Below are 19856 nucleotides of genomic sequence, written 5' to 3' on the forward strand. Positions count from 1 at the left end.
AATTCAATAGTACAGTACAATAGGAAAAGTTTTCCTTAAAATTCTAATTATACTGGATTGGAAAAATTAGACCTCAATAAAGGGGGAGAAAGCTAATTTAGCTGAGTTCAATCAAACATTACTAAGAAAATATAGATGGTATTGAGTAAAGGCAAGGAACCTAATTAAACTAAGTGGGTTGTAACTACAATTCTCTCAGGAATATTAAATTTGCTCTTTTGCAGAAATAAATTTTATCAACTGCTGAGGTTCAAAATAAACATGTCTATTCCCCTGATAGACCATCACACATTTACAGGGGTATCTGAGTACAAACGTAGCACCCAGCTGTATGACCCTCGGTCTCAAAATGAGAAACTGTTTTCTTCTCTTTTGGGACAACCTTGACACATCAGGATACATTCTCACAGTTTTTGTCATAAATGGTATGTCCTTAAACTTAAAAAACATCTTAAGCATCCATTCTCTGTCAGAGTCTATAGCAAATTGTACCAGCAGCGTCGCAGTTGCCGGTGGCTCATTATACGACCTCTCAAGGAAATTTGTTAGGTCCAAACTATCAGCAGACAAATTCTGCTGGCCTGGTTCCTGACCCAAAGTCCTAGTTGGCAAATAATATATTTTAGTGAGAGGTGGGTAAGAAGTTTCAGGCACTTTCAAAATCTCTTTCAGGTATTTCTTAAACATATCTTGTGGAGAAATAGTTGAAAGTTTTGGAAAATTTATAATCCGAAGATTACATCTTCTGGTCATGTTTTCCAACATTTCAACTTTAAAATTAAGATTTCCACTATCCCTGACCCACACCGAGGCCTGGGACTCCAAAGATTTTATTCTGGTCTCATGTCCATCCACTTTTGTTTCCACACTAGATAGTCTATTTTTCAATTCCATATTTTCAGAAACAACAGTTGTATATCTTGTAGTAAGTTGCTGCATTTGGGATCCTAAAGAGAGTTGCAAAGTAGATATTGCTTCCCATAATGTTTCCATAGTGAAAACTTTGGGCCTCTGCATGGGAGTTAGTTCAGACCCATGACCCTCTGTTGCAAGCAAGTTACCTGTTACCTCTGCTGAAGATGCATTCAGTTTCAAAAAATCCTGGGGAACTTGCAGGTTCGATTTCTCCAAGTGCACAGATGATTCTCTTGGCTTCCCTTCACCGCTCTCCGAGACGTTCCCCGCACTCAGTAGCGCTGGTGAAGAAACACCCTGGGGCGCTCCGACCTCCATCTGCTGGTCTAACGCCCCCGGGCAACTCGGAGGACTCCGCTCCTCCGGAGACAGTGATGTTGCTTCGAGGGAGAGATCTGACGCCTCAGCCAGCGTGTCTCTCCCTGCCGAAGAAAACTCCGGTCGACTCGTTCCAGCCCCACGCTGGAGGAAAGCGTCCATTGGGCCCGCAGCTGCCATCAAAGATTCCTCCGGGAAAACCCGGAGCTTAGACTTCCGTTTGACCATTGTACGGTCCAGGTAAAAAAAAAAACTAACAGCGCTGAGCCTTCATGAATGCTCAACGCCAGCTACTCGCAGCCATCTTATCCAGCACACGCCCCCCCCCCCCCCCCTGGATTACAAGCATGTTTCTGGAACAAATTATGCTTGCAAACCAAGGTTTTACTGTATATCATATATGAAATATTTTGTAAGAATCTTGTACAAATTAGTCATGGGTGAAATAAATTACCACAATTTCATTTTGTTCTTCTGCAGGATGGCACAGAAGGGCAAAGAGAGCCATGAAGTTTTCTGTCCCAAGAATTTGGCAGGAACCCAAGCAATGTCCCTTTACCCTTATCCTTTGCATTATGTTTACAAAAGTTATTGCAACCAATGTGGAGACCAACAAAACCACAGAAAAAAATCTCAAGAAGAAAATTGAAAATCAACCCACAACTGTTTAGCTGTTCACATTCCTTAGGGGAGATAAAGATAAAAACTATTTTGGTATTATGTTGAAATGACCTATGAACTTCTTCCTGCCTTCCTTACTTGTCCTAAATTAGCACAAACTGTGTCCCCCCCCCTCACTCCACCCCTCAAAAAATAAGATCTTATCACAAGAGAGTAAGAAGTTTCCTTTAAGAGCCAAGATGTCGGTTCTGCTCAAAAAAGTGGCATAATGTTATTCATTACTGTATATGCGTCATGCCTCAGATCTTCGGATCTGGCTAGCTCAACTGATGAGCCAGCACACTAAAGCCTCTGGACGGTTTTTTTGTGTTGTTTTTTTATATTGCTGCAATGATTTACTGCCAAACCTAGATTTCCTTCTCTCCAGTGGGCTGAGTGCCTGTTTGCTCACAGTTCTGCTTGTAAGAGGAAAGGAAGGTTTTAGCCGGGTCGCGGGTTCTGCCCAGTTCAATAGGAGCCTTTCTTGTCAGATCATACACGTGGCAAACTGGTCCCGGCTGCCTCCCGCTCGCTCCTCCTGCTCTCACCCTTTTTCAGCATCTCGTATACGGAAATCTTGACAAACTTGTGCAGAAACTTTCAGAACCACTCTGATTTCAGTGCGGAAAAGAAGGGAGGTTGCGAATCAGACCAAATCAAGCAAGAGAAGGGAAGGGGTAAAACGCGGACCTCACGGATCTTAACTGCACGTCCTTAAAAATCCGAGGTCCGTCCGTGCCACTTTTGGTCTCTCTCAGCATAGGTTCTGGCTCTGACAGACCTCTACGACCCTTTAGCTCTCACGGATCCTAATGCTTTTGCCTCCCTATGCTGAGACTAAAAGTGGCAAAACTTTTGCCCTGAGGTCTGTGCCACTTTTAGTCTCAGCATAGGGAGGGAAACGCATTAGGATCCGTCAGGGCTAAATTGACAGAGGTCTGTCAGAGCCATAACCTATGCTGAGACCAAAAGTGGCACAGACCTCAGATTTTTAAGGACGTGCTGTTAGGATCCGTGAGGTCCGCGTTTTACCCCTCCCCCTCCCTCGGGAGCCAATGTTATTTCCACCATTGAGCGTTTAAAATCTATTCCTTTCTTACCCTGCATCCGTTTTATACTCCAGAACTGTAAAGAATCTGCAATTCTTCCCCTCCCCGTCATTCCAAAGCATCCCTAACTCTCCCTCTTTCTTCCAAGGGTCTGAGCAATCTATTCTTAAGGTGGTCCGTCCTACATCCTGGAGATCCTGAGAATCCTGGTTTTACCGTGTTCCTTCTTCCAACACGGTGAGGGACAATGAGGAAACCCGAGGCGCCACGGGCGCTCGGATCCCGCCTGCCTGAGAGCATCGGGGGAGGGGGGATCAGAGGCTGCTCGCCCCGCCTCGCAGTGACCGCTGCCACCGGCCCCCGGGGCCCGCAGAGCCCTCCAGAGCCCCCCGGCTGCTGACGTCAGGGCGCGCGGGAGCTGCTGCTCGCTGCACACTCGCCTCGTTGAGGGCTGCAGAGCGCGATGCGCTGCGACCTCCTGCAGCAGCGTGAGCTCTAAGCCCCCCCCCCTCTCTTCCCGGAAAATGGCGAGCCCCCAGCCTGGCGTGGCCGGCTGGACTCTCTGCTTCTTTCTCGTACTAGCGACCGTCCAGCCGGGCTTTGGCCAAAAGAAGGAGGAACGCGAAGAGGAGAAGGAGAGATCGTGCCATGGCGCCTTCGACCTGTACTTTATCCTGGATAAGTGAGTGGCTCAGGATGTTCTCGGCCGCCCTCCTCTCTCCCTTTCTCTCTTCTTCTTCTTCTTCACCTTCTCGCCGGTCAGTGGAGGGGGCTGGGCTGAGTAGGGCAAAGAAAAGGGACGCATTTCTTGGAAAATCAAATGTGCAAAATCTAAACCTTGGTGCTAGCAAATAGGTATCGCTCCATGCAAATATTTCCATTCTTTACCATCCGCTGGCATGGACCAGATTTGCTTAAGAAAGCTCATTGTTTGATTGAAGCACGTTTGGAGATAATGTTTGTTTTGAATATACCTGGCTGCTAAGGTGAAGGAATTTGCCCGTTGGGTGACTTACAAGTGGCCCAACAGATGTAGGGCTCTATATGTAAGCGGTCACTTGTATGTGTTATTACAGCGTTGTGTGCACAGTTTGGAGTGTTGAATTTTAAAATGTTTTCATTTTTTTTCAAGGCCTACCTATGAAACCAATTTGTTGTTCATTTATATACTAGTTAGAGCCTCAATAGGCACTATTTGTGCTTCCTGGTCCTTCTGTGATTCAGTTGTCTTCCACTTAGCAAGGAACATTTTCTTATTTCACTCAATTGTTAGGGAATTTGGATTTTAGGACACACTTTTCCCTCATGGCAAGTTACATTCAGGTACAGTATTAATTTTTCTGTTGTTGAAGGGCTCGCAATTTAATTTCCTACCGGAGGCAGTGGAATGCTGTGTGACTTCCCAAATCACAAAGGGCTCCTTTTACGAAGCCGCGTTAGCGGCTTTATCGCACGCACATTTTTTAGCGGGCGCTAACCCCTGCGCTAGCAGAAAAACTACCGCCTGCTCAAGAGGAGGCGGTAGCGGCTAGCGTGGCCAGAGCCCAAAGAGTCACAGTAGGATGAAAACCAGGCCACCCTAGTTCATAGCCCATGCTATAACCATTAAGTTCTTAGTGCTTCTCAATCCTGGGCTGGAGGTATTCTTAGCTCTTGAGATTTTCAAGATTGCCGCAATGAATGTGCATGAGACATATTTGCATAGAATGCAAATTTATATCGTGCATTTTCATTATGGGAATCCTGTAAATCTTGCCTGGCCAAGTGTGCCTCCAGGAGGATCTATCTTAGATTTCTGGTCTGGAGGACGACAACCTGATATTTATTCTAGAGTTGTCGAAACTTGATATGCGAATGCTGTTTGGAGAATTTTTGAGTTAGGCACGGATGCACAAAAAATGGTCAAGACCATGTGGGTCGGTGTGGGCCAATTTTTTGTTCGATTTACAAACAGCGATTGATGCTCAGATGGCTTCCCATGCAAATGAGTTTGTCAGATGCCTGCCCCAATCCCACCCCACCAGGCGTTAGAGAGGTGGGAGAATACTGGTGGATTATCTGCATGGGTTTTATTTATTTATTCAATTTTCTATACCATTCTCCCAGGGGAGCTCAGAAAGGTTTACATGCATTGTTTATGTTATTACTGATGCTGCTTAATGATATGCATCTGTTAGGACACCTCCTGCACCTTACACACTTTAGTGCAGTGGTTCCCAACCCTGTCCTGGAGAACCACCAGGCCAGTCAGGTTTTTGGGATAGCCCTAATGAATATGCATGGGGCAGATTTGCATGCCTATCACCTCCGTTATATGCAAATCTCTATCATGCATATTCATTAGGGCTATCTCAAAAACCCGACTGGCCTGGTGGGCCTTCAGGACAGAGTTGGGAACCACTGCTTTAGTGCATTGAAAATTGATTGTTTACACATAAAGGTATGGCTAAATGTGTGTGCAATTGATTTGCACACATTAAAAAATTCAAGCAAGAATACCAAAAGATTTTAAAATGAATGTGTGATACAAAAAAAAACCCCCACCCACAACAACCCTAAAATCGGGAAAAAATGTGCAAAAAATCTAAAAGCATTTTTTTTTGGGGGGGGGGAGGCATGGGCATATTTTGCTGTTTTATGAAATTTTCTGTAACTCGCTCAGAGCTTGCTTCAGTTTAGTTGGGTGAATAATCAAGATTAATGGAAGATATAAATTGTGCTTTTATTGAAGAGGATATGGTGTGGCTGTGTTGGTATGTGTGTGTGGTATTATGTTAGTGTGTGTGTGGTATTATGTTATGTGGGTGCTCATGTACATGCAACTTATGTCCCAGCGTCCATCATATTCATAATCTCTTCTTAATAAAGATAATTAACGTTCTGTGCTGTACTCAATTTTCAAAAAAAAACATTGCAAAACTGTTTTTGGGTCATCAGAGATGGTATAACTTAGCACATGTCTTTGTATTTGCTAGTTTTGCCAAACATCGTCATCGGTCCATAGCTAAACAAAGGAAAGTGCACTTGAGCAATGTATCATATTTTCTCCATTCTAGTGAATTATACTTTTTTCCTTAGCTTCTTAAAGAAATGGGTCCACTGCACTGAAATTTGGTCCTTTGAAGCTCATGTACATGCAGCACTACAAGGTCAAAGTTTGACGTATTTTCTCTATGTAGAGGAGGAGGGTGATATCTGACCCACACGGCCTCTGCACAGCTGGTCATTTTTAGGCAGCTCTTTTTTTTCTAGCTCCAGCTGTTCCTGGCTTGCAAACCACTGGCTACAGCCCTTTTCCTGCTGAGCAACCAGAAGTGTGCTATGACAAGACATTGTGAAGCAGGCTGAAGTGCTCCACCCTACAACAGCATGCTGTGCTGTGGAAAATGATTGTCCAAAATAAGGGGTCCTTTTACTAAGCTGCAGTGAGAAGTGGCCTTAGTGTGCCCTTATTTCTTCATTCATTTTTCTATACCAGGGGTGTCAAACTGAATCACATAAGGGGCTGAAATCTAAAACACAGGCTAAGTTGTGGGCCAAATTTTTTATTAAGATACTTCCTTACCTTCAGACACCTGTGGGACTGGGTTCTTCTGCCTGCAAATGGACACCGAGGCAGTGTAGTGAGGAGCTTAGAGCGGCACTGGGACAGGGGCTGCAGAGAAAGGTGCTTAAATGCAGCACAGTCACCGCGGGCCACATAAAACGGCCAGGCAGGCTGGATTCGGACCCCGGGCCTTGTGTTTGACATGTGTGTTCTATACCATTCTCCCAATGGAACTCAGAATGATATACAGGAATTTTATTCAGGTACTCAGCATTTTTCCCTGTCTGCCCTGGTGGGTTCACAATCTATCTAATGTGCCTGGTGCAATGGGGGGATTGGGTGATTTGCCCAGGTCACAGGGAGTGTAGGTTTGAAACCATGACCTCAGGGCCTATATAAAAAATTTTAATCATCCCCCTTCACCCCTGGTACCTTTTTCAGAGCCCCCCTGGATGACAGACAGCGAATTTCCAGCGGTGCAGGGCAGCCGCGATCTCTTCGGCATCTGGCCTGCAAACCCCCCCTCCCCCTCCACCGCTTGCTGATTGACTGACGTCAGTTCTCGCGAGTCCCTCTACTTATGGGGTAGAGTTTGGGCATGGAATGACTTAGGCATCAGCATGCCACATATACCGGCACTTAATATTATGATGTGTGCCGACAAGTAAGTCGTTGAGCACCGCTAGATGCAATTCTATAAAAGGCGCCTTAATTTGATTGCCGTGCAGTAGGTGCCGTTTTCAATGGCGCCTACCGATTTAGGCACCATTTGCAGAATCAAGGCCTTAGTGCCAATTCCTGGGCCAGACATACTTGCCAGACATACTTGCTTAAACCAGATGTTAGGCACACTAAGGCAGCATTTTGAAACTATGCGTGCAACTTTTTTGAATATCCATGACATGCCCAAGGCCATGCCTCCTTTCGAGTACACCCTAGTAGAGTTAGGCCTTATAGAATAGCGCACAGCCAAATATGCATACAAATTCTAAGTGGTTCCAATTAATTTCAATAATTGGTTGTTAGCACCCAATTATTGGTAGTCAAGGGCTCGTTACACAATTAATTTGTGTGCAAATTTGGGCATACAAATCTGGGCGCTATATATAGAATCTAGGGGAAAATCTTTTCAACATTTCATACAGGTGCCCTGTGAGGGACCGCTGAAAAGTTCTCAGCCCAACCAACAAAGTTGAGGCAGTCTCCATCGAGACCTATACACTTAGTCCAGTGATTTTCCACAGTTAATGCGAGAGTACTTACCGCCTCCTAAATAGGAGGCAGTAAGTGCATCCACATTAATTTTTTGTAGGCCTCACACACTAATGGGATTATTAGTTCACAACCTGCAAATAAAATAAAAGTAGTGCCATGTTAGCACGGGAGTAATCCCCACATTAAAACATGCTAAACTCACATCGTAACACACTTAGGGGTTCTTTGACTAAGCTGCTTTAAGCACGAACGCATGTTTACCACAGCTTAAAAGAGCTCACCACGGGACAAGCTGATGCGAAAATCCTAATATCCATGTGCAAAGAACATACTTAAAAGTATTTCTGAATTTTTCTTGGAGGGCGCTTGATTAAGGGCAGAGAGTGGACATGAAAGTGCGAATTAGCGCAGCCACATTACTGCGTACTGATTAGTGTGGAATTAGCACATGAGCCCCTATCACCTACAAAATGGGTGTAGGAAGGGCTCACACACCAATTTTTGCTAACTGCGTGCTAATGACAACCTTAGTGCATGGCCATTAAATTGGAAAATCGGCCAGTTTCCGGTGTAAAAATGGCCTTAGCACATGGAAAAGACCTGTACAAGAGAGGGGGAGAACATGGCAAAGTGGTCAAAGTGACCCCAGCTTGAAAGTTAGCGAAGACCATTGTTTTATGCAAATGAAGAGAAAGAAACATTCAGCCAGAGCGTCTTTATCTCATTGTACCCTTAGTGCAGTGGCGTAGTAAGGAGGGGGTGGGATGGGTCCACCCCGGGTGTCATCTTGGCAAGAGCACAGGCCCTCATCCTCCTCTCCGCCCTCCACTGCTCCTTCTACACCCTCTCCACTTCCACGCGTGCATGCTGCTTTCCTTCCCCCATACATCTGTAACGTTCCTGGTGCGAGCAGCAACCCCCCAAGCTGCTGTAGTGCCACCTGTTTCTCTGATGTCACTTCCTGGACCTGCACCTAGGAAGTGATGTCAGAAGAAGAGTTGATGCTGGCGTGACAGCAGCTTGGGGGGGTTGCTGCTCGCACCAGGAACGTTAAAGAGGTACGGGGAAGGGAAGCGGTACGTGCACAGCACGAGGGGGCAGGGTAGAAGCGTGTGGAGGTGGGGGGGGCGGGGAAGGGAGGGGTGCCACTGCGCTGGGTGCTTCTCACCCTCGCTATACCGGGTGTGCAGCAGAATCCACAGATTCACAGCAACTACACAGGAACCACAGTGTAACATCCGTGCTATGCTCCCTCAGACTGGACTAAGGCCCCTGTCTCATTTCACATTGGCCTACCTGGCCTGGCATTTGAGTCGGTGGCATGAAGATAAAAGGCTCTGTAACACCTCCCCAGCTCCCCATCACCACTTCCACTACAAGCAAAACACACCCTTGGAAATGATTACACTTGATGCACATATAAATAAGCACATGTACTAGTCTGCATGGATCTGGCCATGCAGTTTTGCAATAGTCATTTCCTCCATTGCAAGACATGCCTTAATGAAGTGCTTTATTTATTTTATTGGGATTTGTTAACCACTTGGAAAATGAAGAATTTGGAAAATAACTCAGCCTCTCTTCAGGTGGAAGTATGCCCCGATGGTTCTTCGAGTTGGCGCCGGCTATCAGAACCCTTTTAGTTTTGCTTTGATTGCACCTGCAATTTGCCACCCCTAGAAACCATTGGCTTAGGTGGCTTCCTAGTATATGAAATAGTTAAGTTGGCTTGGTCATCATGGCAAAGTAGAGACTGGATGGCTCAGAGGAATGGTCCTAATATTACAGACTCCACTGAATGTATTTTCTTGATTCCTTCTTTCTATTAAAAGTCACGGCTAAAGTTTATTTTGGAGCACTCTGTTTTCTGCTTGCTGATATTCACTTTACTATGAGTATCTATCAGCACAGTTTAAAGCTAAACCCCATTCAGCCGGAGCTCCTTGGTGAGTAATATCGCATTCTAGCTAAGTTAGAGGGCTGCTGGGTTTAAAGCAGGAAACTGCTGTGCTATTAATGCTTATAATAATTTAAGTCAGCATTTCAGCATAGCTGTTGACCACATCCAAAACACTTAGGAATGGGTGCCTAGAGCCTGATAGAGCGAGAGCTTCATACTACAGGGAGAAGGAGATGGGGAGTGGACAGAAAAAGGGGCTGGTGTCAGTTAACTTGGCTTGGCTCTTAGATCCAAAACAGAAGCTCAGCTGTCCTTTGGCTCAGAGTGCTTAGTAAGTCTTCTGGGTCTCCCACTCCTAAATAGCAGTGCTCCAAATACTGGCTCTTCTGGAATCCCATTTGTCATTTTGAAGGCATATGTATGAAAGGATTACTTTTTTCCCATTTCGTATCTGTGGGAAAATATGATTTGTGTTTCTGTCCATTCACGATGCCTCACCAACGATTTCTTTCTCAGAACTGTGTCCGTTTTGTATGTTAACAGAAACTGTAAGATAATCTTAAAATATATATACATATATTTTTTTTAATTATTATTTATTCATTTTATGAATAAATTTTACAAGTATCCACTTGTTCTTAAAATACAGAAAATAAGGTTTTCTCAGGCTCTGTTTTGTGGGCAAAGAATTTGGGTCTTTCCTGATGTGACTAAATCTACTCAAGAACGTAGGAAATTATTCCTGAATATGAGACAAGAAGTTGGGGGCTACTTTTTTGCTAAGTTACCCATTTAAATGTTTAGTTAAATATGTTGGTACAAAATATGTCTTCTTTTCTCCTGAGCAACTTAAGGCCTTTCTATTACTAAGAAGCTGGCCCAGGAAATTCAAGGATGATATAAAGAAAGACAGATGATGTTGTAACCCGTTAAGCGTATTTCTCAATACCTTATATACTCATTTATTGACAATCTCCTTATCATTTTTTTATTCCCCCTAGTGTTCTCTTTGTGGTCTGAGGAAGAGATAATAAAATATTTTAACCATATTATATTTTATAATAAATTTGCTGGCAGCTTCTCTTGCTGCCTAGCCTATGCTAATTCTTGTCCATTCTGTTTGATTGACCAGTTCCTATTTTATAATGGTTTACAGTGCATTCCAAGGAACTGACATTAGGCTAAACAAGTTAATGATTTATATCACTTTTGGAATAGTATACTCATTTTCTGGCATTCTAGAACCTTGCCTATTTTAATCAAATAGTTCTACAAATTCAGTCTAACCTATTCCAGAAAAAACAAGGGCAGGGATTTGTTTCCCATAATCTCTATCAGTAAATTTCATCCAATTCTTACTAAATCTTGCATCAGCTCTTGTCTTGGATTGATGGATGTAATGCTAAATCTTTTTCAGGTTGCGTGATGTGAGAGTGTTTTTTCACCTCGAGTGCCAATATTCTGTGCTATATCTGTGGAGTCTTAACAATAACATGTTGTATGTAATGTCCTCATAACATGTGCTGCCTGAATTATTAGACAGCAAACTAAACCCCAGTTAACATCCATATAAGAAGACTTGATTGTTTTCATCAATCTTATTACAATTAACCAAAAAATAACTTACTATAGGCCCTGAAATTAAGGGTGTAGGATAATGTGACCATTTATTTTTTTCATCAAAACGGGACATCTATTAATATTCAGTCCGGCCCCCAATCCCGCCTTAGCCCCATCCCCAGCCCCACCCTAGCCCCGCCCCCAATTTCTTCCATTCATTTTCATGTACACACAATATCTTATTAATTCATAATGGTAAACATAAAATATAAAAAACCCACAAAGCACACTACGCAGAGAAAATATTAATTATCATTTACGAGTTTCAGGGTTTTTTCAAAGATATCAAGGCAGATTACTTTAAAATATGCAATGTCACCTCAGTAACTATAGAAAAATAAACAAAAATAGTGCAAAATATAGACAGCAGATATAAATTCTCAAACCAGACACATTTTGATCACTAAATTGATAATAAAATCATTTTTCCTACCTTTGTTGTTTGGTGATTTCATGAGCCTCTGGTTGCACTTCCTTCTGACTGTGCATCCAATCTTTCTTTGTTTTGCATTCAACATTTCTTTCACAATCCAGCCCCATTCCCTTTGGGTCCAGGTCTCTCTCTCTTTTCCCTCTGCTACCTTCCCCAGATTCAGTGTCAGTTCTCCTTTCTACCTTTGTTCCAGGTCTCCCTCTCTCTCCCCCTCTGTTTGAACCTCCCATAGTCCTGCATCTGCCTCCTGTCTTTCCACTTTTGTCCAAGCCTTTTTCTCTGTAATCTTTCTAATGTGCTTACAACCCCCCTTTCTCTGCCTCTTTCCTTCTTTCCTTCCTCCCTCCTTCCCTCCCAGCAGATTTTAGCATATCTCTCTCCTTTTTTCCCCTCAGATCTAGTATCTGTCTCCTTCCTCTTTTCCTCCTCCCAGGTCTGGTATCTGTCTCCTCTCCTTCCCCCCTGCTCTGGTATCTCTCTCTCTCTGCTCCCTTCCTCCTGTTCTTCCCTGGTCTTCCTTCTCAATTTATTTTCTGCCTCTGTATAAATTCTTTTTTACTATTCAGTCCTCAATTTCCCTCTTTCACTATGTCTACCTATAGCTTGCCACCTCTTTCCCTCACCCCTTCCAGTAACTAACTATCCTCTTCCCTCAATCCTGCATGTGCCCTTTTTTTCTTTCTCCCCACTTCCTTCCAGCATCTGCTCCCCCTTTCCTTCACACTTCCATTCAGAGTCTGTTTCCCTCTCTCTACCGCTTCCATCTACTATTCACCCTCTATCTCGCCCCTTCCATTCATTGCCTTCTGTGCTCTTTCCATCCAGTGTCCACCCTCTCTCACTCTCTTCCATATGGCATCTTCCCTCTTTCTATGCTCCTTCCATAAACTATCTATCCCGTGCCCCTTCTCTCCTTTGTACATGATTGATTTCAACTCTGTCACCTCTCCGTTTTTCTCTCTCTATTACCACCCCTCTCCCCTATGCTCTGGCATCTCTCTCTTCTCCTTTCTTTCCTTCCCACCCCATGGTCTGGCATCATCCCTTCCCTGATTCCCAGCATCTCTTTCCTTTTCTTCCATCTCTCCCTCCCCCTCCATGCTCTGACATCTCCTCCTTCCTTTCCCCCTTCCTTTTCCCTTGGTCTGGCATATCTTTCTCCTTCCCTCCATGCCCTGGCGTCTCTTCTTCCCTCCAAGCCGTGGCATCTCCTTTCATTCCCTCCCTCATCTTCCTTTTCCATCAAGTTGGGTACAGCAACACTCTCCCCAATTCTCTCCCCCTCTGCTCCCTTTCCTCCTTCTGTCACCCAAGGCCTGGTGTCCTGAACTTCATCGAGCAACAGCAGCATTCACAATTCACTGCTTTTGCTGGCTTCAGGCCTTCCTCTCTGTCGGGTCCTGTCTTCATGAAAACAGGAAGTAGGCAGGACCCGGCAGAGAGGAAGGCCTGAAGCCGACAACTGCAACGAATTGTAAACGCTGCTGCTGCCCGAAGAAGGTAATGACACCAGGCCATGGAGCACCGAAGCAGACCGCATCTCCCCCCCTCCGAGCCGAACCCCCGCTGACCCTCCTATCTCTCCCTCCCAAGTGAACCCTTCCGACCCTCCCAGCGAGATGACCGAGCAGCAAATCTCCCTCCAATAGCGTCGGCAGCCGCAGCATGCTAAACAGGCTGATTCGCGGCTTTCTCCTGCCGGTGAAGCGTCACTGATGATGGGACTCACCGGCAGGAGAAAGCCACGAAGCAGCCTGTTTAGAGTGCTGCGGCTGCCGACCCTACTGGGATTTGCTGCTCCGCCCTCCAGCCGACTCCTTTTTGCTCAGTCGGGTTCCTGGGTTCCTGAAGAAGGGCTCCTCCCCGAAACCAGCGCGGTTGAACCTGTGTCCTGGCGCGCGTCAGTGTTGTGCTTCAGTGATGTGGTTTTTCATCTTTCAGTTAAGTCTACTAACTTTTTGATTTGCATTTTTCATTTTGATTGATTTTTGTCGGGGTCTTGGCTGGCAGGGTTCATTTAGGGTCGCTCAGGTTTCATCTGTTAACTCACCTGTTTTGATTTATTGGTTTAGATTGGTGGATATTTTCACTTTGATTTACAGCACACCCAGGATGCTCAATGATGGTGTGCGGGTGGGGGTATATTACCTCTACCTAATTCGTGAAGTGTTGGAGCTTGACTCCTATTGCTGCTTGTTCACACTGAGAGCATCCTTTAATCTGGTATTATCCATGATAGTTTGTACGCCGTTTGCATGGTGTGCACAGTTTTGGTCCTGATCGCCCCTTTAGTGAACCTTGGTGTGACTATTTCTGCCTTTTTTGTTGTTGCTGGTAATAAAGAAACATCTCTGGTGAGACCCCCATTTAGAGTACAATGTACAATTCTAGAGCTTGCACCTTCGAAAAGATATAAACAGGATGGAGTCAGTCCAGTGGGTGGCTACTAAAATGGTCAGTGGTCTTTATCATAAAACATATGAGGACAAACAAAGATCTCAATATGAACGAGGTATATTGTACTTTGGAAGAAAGACAAGAGGAGAGATGAGATATGATACATTTAAATACCTAATAAATGCACAAAATGTGAATTTCTTTCAATTGCAAGGAAGCTGTGGAATGAGGGGATAGATTCTGGAGTAATCTAAAGAAATATTTCTACATAGCAGAGGTGGTAGATGCTTGGAAAAGACCTCCCGGTGGTGATAGTAGAGAGAAAGACTGTGTTCGAATTCAATAAAATATGGGACAGACATGAGAGGAATGAGTAGTTGAGATTAGTAGATGGTATGAATGGGCAGACTGAATAGGCTATAAGGGAGGGGCAAGTCTATAATGTGATAACAAGATGTAGACACCGAAATTGAAGGGGCTGCTTTAGAATAGTAGCTCAAAGCTGTATTGGCTCTCCAAAATGTAGGCACACCCACTTCCAGCAACTCACTGGCTGATGTAGTTGGCATGCAGTGTACACAACTAAAAGTAATAAATTACATATGTCTGATGATATGCTCATGGCCTACCCATGTCCCTATATAACCCCATTGCAATTACACACTTGGGGGCAGATTCTGTAAAGGATATTAAAAAATTAGGTGTCGTTTAAACGTCCAGGAGCAGAATATTGGGCGCAATTCTATAATGCATAGACATACTATAGAGAATCGCGCTCAGTGGTGCTGAGCAAATCTAAGTACATCTATATTGTTAGATGTCCTTTGCAGAATTGCCTTTTAGGCTTTACATAGATGTCCCAATAGTGTCTATAACGTTATCATGTGTTAGTGTTATGACGTCATTAGAATGATGATTTTATGTTGTTTTTTACATTAAAATTGTATGCAGTAAAATGCTGGCACTACTACTATATTTTATTTATTTATATACCACTTATATCCTATGTAGTACAGTGGAACCTCGGTTTGTGAGTAACCCGGTTTGCGAGTGTTTTGCAAGACGAGCAAAACACTCAGCAAACTTTCATCTCGCAAAATGAGTGTTGATTCGCTACACGAGCTCTATGGTGGAGTGGGTACCTGCCTGTGGGTGCTGCTGCCCTTGTAGCTTGGTGGCTTCCTTTCCCCGGGGTCCCCGTGCGGCTCTCCTCCTTCGGCCGATGCCTCCGCCGTTCACCAGCGCCTCCCGGCTTCTGATTCAAGCCGGCCATCCTCCAGACGCATGTGTAGGACCTATGAACTCCCCCTTAAAGTTGGCGCCGCTCCAACAACATGCGCACCACATACAAGCACGCAGGACGTCGTACATAGTACGCGTGTTGTTGGAGCGGCGCTGGCTTGAAGGGGGAGTTCAGAGGTCCTGCACATACGTCAAAAGGATGGCGGACGGCTTGAATCAGAAGCCGGGAGGCGCTGGTGAACGGAGAAGGCATCGGCCGAAGAGGGAGGAGAGCCGCACGGGGACCCCGGGGATAGGAAGCCACCAAGCTACAAGGGCTGCAGCACCCACAGGCAGGTACCCACCCCTGGGCCACCATAGTAAACCTTGGATGTGGAACGAATTGTTTCAGTTTACATTGTGGCCTATGGGGACATGTGCTTTGATATACGAGTACTTTGAATTACGAGCATGCTTCTGGAACGAATTATGCTCGTAAACCAAGGTACCGCTGTATTTAAATTTGGCTCCTTTATCATATTTCTCTTCTGGTTGCCCAAGGTTACAAGGAGCAGTGGGGGATTTGAACCAACAATATCAGGGTGCTAAGGCTGTAACCACTGCATCACACACACCAAAGCCAAGCTTATATCATCTTGATTTACAAGCAGTCATTTCTCTAGGATAAATTTCAAACATGTACCTCTTTTGGCCTCTATGTTCCTCAATCAAAGCACATGAAAAATATATCTATCTATCTATATATTGCTTACTAAATCCTCTGTTTTTTTGGAGGAAAGAGGACTCTTTGCAAAAGCAGGTCTGCTTTTGAGCGTGAGTTGGGCACTAGATAAGCTTGAGTTAGGTGGACATCACTTAGGCATCACTTTGGTGTGCTTGCGGCATCTACATGTAGGTGAGTGGGGCTTTGTTTATTGAGCTATAGAGGACTCCAGTTTGATATTAAGTTCAAAAGATGTTTAATAATGCATTACTCAAGCAATGCACATGAAATATATATTCTTGTATTAAAGCCTTCAAAATGTAAAGTCTCTATAGAAGGGTAGATAATACGTTGTAAGTAAAAGGGCTGTTGTAGTTCAAACTTCCCTTGAACACCTCCTATTCCAATGTGATTTGTCAATATGTTTCCCAGGCCCTCAGAGGTGCCACCAATAGTTCAATAAACTTTCATAACCATTGGATTTATGCCCCTAATCGTCATCGGGTACCTGGTGTTTTAGAAATATGATTTTTTATATATATTTTTTCTTCTTCAATAAATAAGTTAAATACTTTAAATAATGAAAATACTTGAATGGTAAATAGTACTGTGCACTTAGCTTGGGTGGTTAGCCTAGAGCAGGGGTGCCCACACTTTTTGGGCTTGTGAGCTACTTTTAAAATGACCAAGTCAAAATGATCTACCAACAATAAAATTAAAAAAAACCACAAAGCACACTGTACGCTGAGAAAATGTTAATTATCATTCCTATTCCGGGGGTTTTTCAAAGAAGTCAAGGCAGATGACTTTATGCACTGTCACCTCAGTAACAACCATACAAAAATAGACAAATATATCCCCCCCCCCCCCGTTTTTACTAAACCACAATAGCAGCTTTTAGCGCAGGGAGCTGCACTGAATGCCCAGCGCTGCTCTCAACGCTCATAGGCTCCCTGCGCTAAAAACCGCTATTGCGGTTTAGTAAAAGGGGGCCATAGTGAAAAATATAGACAGAAGATATAAATTCAGACACATTTTGATCACTAAATTTAAAATAAAATAATTTTTCCTACCTTGTTGTCTGGTGTTCATGAGTCTCTGGTTGCACTTTCTTCTTATGACTGTGCATCCAATCTTTCTTCCCTTCTTTCAGCCTGTATGATTCCTCTCCTCCAGACCTCATTCCCTCCCCCAACTTTTTCTTCCTCTCTCCCTTCCCTTTCTTTCTCCCTGCCTCCCTTTTTTTTCTCTCTTCATGCCCCATTTCTTTTTTTCTGTTTCCCTTCTTTCCTTCTGTCTCCCTGCCCTCCCCCAAACCACTGCCGCTAGGCAGGGACAGGGCACAGGGAAGGCAGGCAGACCTAGTGACAGGCAGGCCCCATACCCCTCTCGTACCCTAAACCATCCCCCTACATACCCCCAGTACCTTTTTTAATCATACCCCCTGTACTTTTTAAAATCCCTCCTTCCCTCCCTAGACGGCTAACCTGGTATTTTAAACATCTCCTCACCCCCGGTACCTTGATGCAATCCTGGCGGTCCTGCGCTGCATCGGCAGCCTTCCCTGCTGGACAGCCGCCCAAGTCTCCATCTGCAGCGGCAGTAATAGGCAGGTGTGAGCCCCGAGCGTGCCTGCCTGGTCTCGTGCTGCCCGAATGGTGTCAGCTCGGCAGGCTCCCCCATCTGTGCCGGAAGTGAAATCCAGACGCGAGCCCCGAGCGCGTCTGCCTGGTCCTGCACCGCCGCTCGAATGGTGCAGTCAACTCCCGCGAGTCTCGCAAGAACCAACAGCACCATTTGGGCAGCAGCACAGACTAGGCAGGCGCGAGCCCCGAGCGCAGATTGGGGGAAAGGAAGGGCAGGAGGACCCGGATCTGGCCGGCTGTGCACCCGGGATGGACCGCCCCCCTCTTGGTACGCCACCGACCTTCACCCCGCCCTTCCAGCACTCTGATTGGCTGGCGTTCTTCAAGAGGCAGGCCAGTCAGGAGGAGAAAAAAGAGAAGGAAAGAAGGGAACCCGCTCTGCGATCGACTGGGGTCACCTGAGCGAGCGACCTGTCGATCGCGATCGACGTATTGGGCACCCCTGGCCTAGAGGGACAGAGTTGCCCCTCTAGGCTAACCACCCAAGCTAAGTGCACAGTACTATTTACCATTCAAGTATTTTCACTATTTAAAGTATTTAACTTATTTATTGAAGAAGAAAAAAAATATATAAAAAATCATATTTCTAAAACACCAGGTACCCGATGACGATTAGGGGCATAAATCCAATGGTTATGAAAGTTTATTGAACTATTGGTGGCACCTCTGAGGGCCTGGGAAACATATTGACAAATCACATTGGAATAGGAGGTGTTCAAGGGAAGTTTGAACTACAACAGCCCTTTTACTTACAACATGAAATATATATAGCATACTAAACCTCATTCCCAAAAGGCTAAGAAAATAAGAGAATCCCTAATCACAACAGCTGTGGTTACGAGCAAGTGGACATGTCTGATAAACAATCTTGATGTCATTGTGACATTATCAATATGCACCTAGATGGCAGAATGTCACAAAAAAATAATAGGACTATGTGCTGGGGCTCCTGTCCAAGGGCTGCGTCGGGAGCAAAGAAGAATCCTTAATCACGCCACCGGCTATATTTAATTCCCTCCCTCCCCCTCCCCCCTGCTGCTGCTGCAAATCCAAAAGGGCCAGGTGCATGCAGCAATTGCCCCCACTGGCCCATAATTCTTCCCCTGATGTCAATTCTGACGTCAGAGAGAAGGTCCGGGCCAGCCAATCACTCCACCCCTTAGCGGACGAACCCGGGGTGAGCTAGCTCCCGATCCCAGAGCCCCAAACTGATGTGCAGGCTGTCCGGGGGACTTACTGAAGTGGCAAGTAACTTCCCAGATGCAGACTTTTTCTCAAAATCTGCGATCTCCCACCAAACGGATATCCCCGCAGGGTGTATCTGCAGCACAAGGGCAAAACCCGTGCAAAATATCAAATTAATATACTAAATATTAAGAAAAGAAACACGAGCAGAAGAGATGAGCTCCTAAAGGTTGGCTGTAGGAATACAAAACTGGACTTCAGGGAGCATGCTCAGGAGATTGGCTCAGTGGGAGGGGCTCAAGTTTTTTAATTGAGATTCCTACAGATCTTGGCTGCCCAGGATACATAAACCCTGCAGTCCAGACCACAGAGGAGATTTACAAGAAAGAAGATTAGCAGAGGTAAGAACCTAATCTTTCGTTCATATTCAATTTAAAATTTTGAAGGTTGTCCAACAGGGTATCTATGATACCTTGCCGGACTATTTGGCTAAGTGTCTGTTATTGTACAGACCATTAAGAGCATTGAGATCTGAGAACCATTTGCTCCTTGATACGAGCATAAGGGATACAGCACGATATGTGCGAATGAAAAAAATCTTGTTTCTCCATTGCTGGACCTGCCTTATGGAACTCTTTGACAGGCACTCTGAGATTCTGTGGAAATTTGTTACACTTTGAAGACCTATCTTTTTGTACAAACATCCCTTTGCTAGTTGCACTTAATTTCAGTTATGATGATGTTATCTTTTTCTAAGATGAGTACGTTTAGATGCCCACATTATGACAATTGTTTTTTGTTATGTGAATTTTTAAGATAAGTATGTGTTGAAGGCTGTGTATTTTAATTATAAGCCGCTTTGGTTTAAAGCGGAATATAAATTTTTTAAATAAATACGTCAAAGCTATGTTTTTCTTACAAGAGCACTTATTTAGGCTGGCATTCAAAAGTTCCATCAATGAAGTGTTCCTCTTTCTGTCTACCCATTGGAACCACTGCATAACACTTACCTTCAGTTGCAAATAT

General features: G+C 44.7%; 2 protein-coding genes across 6 annotated transcripts in view; one reads left to right on the top strand and one right to left on the bottom strand.

The window, feature by feature from the left end:
* Positions 1-3103, bottom strand: part of ZNF488 (zinc finger protein 488) — a 45158-nt gene extending 42055 nt beyond the window's left edge. For 3 of the 5 annotated variants that reach the window (XM_033943525.1, XM_033943521.1, XM_033943522.1), the window contains exon 1: positions 2994-3044. The gene's annotated coding sequence lies outside the window, so the exon portion shown is untranslated. Of the gene's footprint in view, positions 1-2993 lie in introns of all 5 variants that reach the window. The other 2 variants (XM_033943526.1, XM_033943524.1) reach the window with 1 other exon arrangement.
* A 262-nt stretch (positions 3104-3365) lies between these two features.
* The window catches only part of ANTXRL (ANTXR like), a 125780-nt gene continuing 109289 nt past the window's right edge, over positions 3366-19856 (top strand). The window contains exon 1 of the mRNA XM_033943828.1: positions 3366-3624. Coding sequence (XP_033799719.1) covers positions 3467-3624 — 158 coding nt within the window. The 5' untranslated portion in view covers positions 3366-3466. The remainder of the gene's footprint in view (positions 3625-19856) is intronic.

The sequence above is a fragment of the Geotrypetes seraphini genome, chromosome 4 (assembly GCF_902459505.1).
Source record: "Geotrypetes seraphini chromosome 4, aGeoSer1.1, whole genome shotgun sequence".
Lineage (NCBI taxonomy): Eukaryota > Metazoa > Chordata > Amphibia > Gymnophiona > Dermophiidae > Geotrypetes > Geotrypetes seraphini.